Source organism: Arachis ipaensis, chromosome B03, assembly GCF_000816755.2.
Source record: "Arachis ipaensis cultivar K30076 chromosome B03, Araip1.1, whole genome shotgun sequence".
Lineage (NCBI taxonomy): Eukaryota > Viridiplantae > Streptophyta > Magnoliopsida > Fabales > Fabaceae > Arachis > Arachis ipaensis.
The window spans coordinates 6,545,907-6,551,070 of NC_029787.2; the positions used below are offsets into that span (position 1 = coordinate 6,545,907).

The 5,164-nt window shown below is 31.4% G+C and overlaps 1 protein-coding gene across 1 annotated transcript; it reads right to left on the reverse strand.

The window, feature by feature from the left end:
- On the reverse strand, positions 1,564 to 5,164 carry LOC107628958 (diphthamide biosynthesis protein 3). The gene is made up of 2 exons (XM_016331608.2): positions 4,653 to 5,164; positions 1,564 to 1,977 (listed from the first exon to the last, which is right to left on the reverse strand). The coding sequence occupies exon 1, from the start codon at positions 4,910 to 4,912 to the stop codon at positions 4,661 to 4,663; it is 252 nt and encodes an 83-aa protein (XP_016187094.1). The 5' UTR covers positions 4,913 to 5,164; the 3' UTR covers positions 1,564 to 1,977; positions 4,653 to 4,660.

Consider the following 5,164-nt stretch of genomic DNA (forward strand, 5'->3'; position numbering starts at 1 on the left):
AATCTTCTTAATCTTCTTCTTTCTCCTCTTCTTTTTTTTCTTCTCCTTTATTATCGTTGTCGTCGTCGTCATCATTATTATTATCATCTCCTCTTCTTTCACATTTTCATCTTTTTTGTTTCTTCCTTCATCGTCGTCCTCTTCGTCGTCATCATCCTTGTTTTTATAATTTTCTTGTACCAACTTTCATAATTTTTTTTTTTCACCTTTTAAGAAGAATGAAAAAATCAAACAAAAATAAAGAATTATGCAACCTTTTGTTTTACTTTTTAATTTATTTTTTTGACAATAAACACAAAAAATTTTAAAGGAAAAACACACTTTACAATAAAAATACAAAAATTTTACACCAAAAAGAAAAAAATAAAAAAATTGCAGCACTCTGTTTTACGTGTGTCGATTGAGAAATTTTGGCATTACATTTTTCTGTCTTATGTTTTTTTCCAAACAACTCCTCTTCCTCTTTTTTTTTCCCAAACAACTCCTCTTCCTTTTTTTTTATATAATTTTATTGTTTAACTTTTTAAAAAGAATAAAAACAAAAAGAAAAAGAGAAAAAAAAGAAAGAATTATGCAACTTTTGGTTTATTCTTTTCTACAATAAAAGCAAAAAATTTTAAAAGAAAAACACGTAACCTTATAAATAAAAAGACAGAAATTCGGTACGAAAAAAAAAGAAGACTAAAAAGAAGCAAAATAAATATAATAACAAATCCAAAACTTTTAAATATTTTGATGTCAAAATTAAAAATTTTTTGTATTAAAGTTAAGAAATTTCGGTACTGTTTCACGGCAAAAACGATGTGTGATTTCACAGGTATGTCTATGAGTAATTTTTGTTAGATTTTTTTTTTGTGACCGTTTTTGTTGGATTTAATATAATTTAATCAGATTTGATTAATAAAAATACTTAAATAAAAATTCTTAAATATGTAACATGACTCAAATTTTTTATGGCATCAAACTTAAACTCTAATGAAAAATAATAAACATATAACCAAAATTTTGATACAATTGGATAAATTTGTTTCTATTTTTTTTATTCGAATAACACGCCCTTGACCCTTTTCTTTGTTTTTTTTTTTTTCAAAAACAACATGATCTTACCCCTGAACTAATGCTTTCAGAGTTGGAAAACTCACCAGGAGGATTTTTCTTCTTGATAATCATTTATATAACCAGGAAAAAAAAAAAAAAACATTTGTGCGATTTCCTTACTAACATTTTCTGTATTTAAATTTTAAAGTGAAGAATGCAATCTAATTTGATTTTTCTTTTCAAAGGAATCAAATAGTGAATCTTATCTCCGGTAATCAACATGTCAGTTCCAGGAATTGTAGAGACTACTTTTCTTATATCATGCTTTCTGAAGAATTTGATAAGCGTAAAATGATATTGACGTGAGTATAATTTGGCCCTTATCATCGTCACTCTATTCAAAATATTTCACTTGCTTAGATTATGAGTTCGTATGGGACAAACAATAAGTAGATCATGTTTACCAAAGAATTGAATTATAAATCTAGTTAACCACTAATATTGCCAAAGGGTCCTAAGTAGATAGGACAAACACATTGACTAATCACATGGTCAAATACCTGCTGCACCAAAGTTTTCGCCCATTTATACTACTGAGCAGCTATAGCATAGAATAATGAATAAGCTCCAAAATAAGATAAAAGGTTGATAAATAATCACATTCCATCCTTAGCCGTGGGATTATAATATACCAATGATGGTTTATTTTATAAGAATCGATGTCCTATCAAAAGTTCAACCAAGTTCAATAACTAAAACTTAGCTAGTTTCCCACATAACAATGATACAGAAATGATAGCGCTCTTTCTGTACTATATAATCTCTGGTGTCGCTTATCTCTCCCTTTTCATTTCAAATAACAAGAATTCCTATCTGCAAAGCAAGACGTGTGTATGCTACAATAAGTCAAAAGCTGTGGCAAAACTTGTTCCAGGACACCTGCAATATAGTGGTTTTATACAATTTTAGTCATTTACACAAAAGAAGATCCAACATTCTCAGTATAAATACAATACATTCAAATCAAGTGTATTCCTTTGACTTTCACTTCCTTGAAATCTATATCCCAATGTAAACTCGGAGACCAAATGAAACAGGCATAAACATGACAGAAGGGAACTAAAAAGAAGTGAAGTGTCATAGTAATGAACACAATTCATAGTTAACAACAGGGAACAGGCATTATTAGACCCAAAAAGAAAGGGGGGAACCATAGATTTGTTAGCAAGTGATAATCTATTCTATGCATAGAATTAGTGATCAGTGCATCAGCATTTAGTATATGACAAACTAGTACTAATGAGAATAGATTCCCATTGATTACTTGAAAAGAAGCTCAGTTACAAACCTTGTGGCAAAACTTGTTCCGGCCTTAACGATTTTTTTTTTTGTTTGCTACACAAAATGACACTGACATTTTGTATCTTTTAAAAAGTGAAAATTCTTACACATAGTAGTATAAAACTCACATGCATAAAAATAATAAAGAATATCACACTTCTTTGCACAACATATTAAAAAAATGGAGACTGCTACAATGTATGTATAACTTTTTTATTTAAATTTTCATTGAACCGATGTTACTTTGTCGTATATTATTAGCATCTGATTTTATGATAAGAACATGAAAAGCAAAACTATCTTTTTATTCTTTACAAACATTAATATAAATGACAGAGTCATAATTGACTATCAGAAAATACTGAGACCAACTATATTTCCATTTGTATTATTTCTGGCTATATATGTTTTTTCATTCTGCACTTTTGGTTGGTACCAAATTTTTCAAGCATATCTGGGGTCAGTTGGGGTAAATTGGATGCACCACCCTCATTAAATACTATAATTGGATTATATCTCTGATCTTTTTTCCCTTTCCTTGTTCTTATTCTTCAACAATAAACACTGCCCGAATTTGTGATGCAATGAAATAACAACTTCATAGTTTCAAAGCCATGCCACTTGTTATGTAATTCAGCATATGTTAGTGTTACTTTTTTCTGATATCAAATAATTGTCTATTTAGACAAATTAACATATTAAAAAACTAATGCATCTAACTACTATTTATCCAATGTACTAATTTGTTGAAATAAACAATTATTTGATAGAAAGCATGATGTATGTAGTTGAATCAATTTGAACAAGAAAAAGTAAACATGGTGAATATTTGTGGCATTCAGGGATGTTCAGAATTTTGGCCAATATCAAACTTGGCTTATGCTTGTGATAAAAGTAATGTTGATCATTAATTATCAAATAAATGCAGAAAGAACATCACACCATCTTGTATTATTATTATTATTATAATAATAATATATACACACAATTATAGAAGAAGTAATATTAAATAATTGAAATTTGAGACTGCATCTGCTGTTTGGTGGTACCGTTGAAATTGTTTCATACAAGAAATTCTCTCTAAGCATAATTTTTCATTAATAAAATCAGAAAAAAGAAAAGTATGTATTAGTATGTTAACATGGTAACGAAAATCAAATTAAAAAAAGTGATGCAGTAGTTGGATCCAAATAATTAAGTGAACTATAGATGACGATGATGATGATGATGATGATGATGACGATGACAACTCTCTAGCTTTGATATAATTCCATCCATCACATGTAAGTGTAACCGAAATACTACTTTCCCTAATTCAAAGTTGATTAAACACAGAAGAGGTGCCTTACCCCTTACACAACAGAAGATCCATCATTCACAAGAGCACTAATATGTAACATTCTCAGTATAAATACAATACATTTAAATCAAGCATATTCCTTTGACTTTTACTTCCTTGAAATCTATATCCCAATGTAAACTTGAGACCAAATGAAACAGGCATAAATATGGCAGAAGGGAACTAAAAAGAAGTGAAGTGTCATAGTAATGAACAAATTCATAGTCAACAACAGGGAACAGGCATTATTAGACCCAAAAAGAAAGGGGGGAACCATAGATTTGTTAGCAAGTGATAATCTATTCTATGCATAGAATTAGTGATCAGTGCATCAGCATTTAGCATATGACAAACTAGTACTAATGAGAATAGATTCCCATTGATTACTTGAAAAGAAGCTCAGTCACAAACCTATTCTCAAATCAAGGTGGGTAAAACTTAAATGGTAATTTTACTAATTCAACACCCCCTTATTTTGTGAAAAGCTCACATATACCCCCATACTTCTTCAGTTCTTCTAAGTTCTATATGCAGTCCAACATGTGAGCATGGCCGGCAACACCAAAACCAATGGTGGGGGAGGTATGATATGCAAATTGCAAAGTGAGTGAATAAACCTATCAGCTGTATCACATACCAATAATACTCCAACAAAGGTATATATAACACACACTATATGTTGATTTAGGGTTAGGGATTAAAAGTAAACACGATACAAAGACAAAAGTGATAAATTTCATCTCTAAATTGCATAAGTTTAGCCAAAATATTCTCTTTATCTCTCTAATATACTACTCAACAAATTATTTCAAAGAAAAAAAAGAAAGAAAAGTTAATACATAAAGTAAAACACACAGATTAGTGCAAAAAACAGTGCAATTAAGCTACGCGGCAACAGAAAGGAAAATTGATATGAGGAAACAGGGATAGTAACCTGAAAATTCAAGCAACGGTGAGGGATTGGGAATTTGAAGGTTGGAGAGGTTTGTTGTTGCGATTGTGATCGGAGAAATCTTCGATGTTGTAGATGACGGTGATGTAGAGGGAGCAGCTAGGGCAGCGAGCGATTTCCTCGCCGAGCTTCAAATCGTCCTTGGTGATCTGAAAGAGGTCCCCGCAGGGGCAAGGGTACGTGTACGCCTGAAGCTCCTCGTTCCACTCCATGTCTTCGATCTCAACGTCGTCGTACGACATCGTTTCGTTTCGCCGCTTCTTCTTTCTTTGGACTTTGGGAACAACCAACAAGAAGAACACGAATAAGAGAGCACCGTCGAGAATCTGGTTCTCTTCTCTTCTCTTCTCTTCTCTTCTCTTCTCCTTTATAATATAGGACCGTTAGGATTTTACGATTTCCTCCCTCCAATTTTGGGTACCCCGTACCCGTATTACTTTAGACAACAACTCTCACAGTCTCACCCTTGTTTGCCCTCTGCATCCATCATGTTT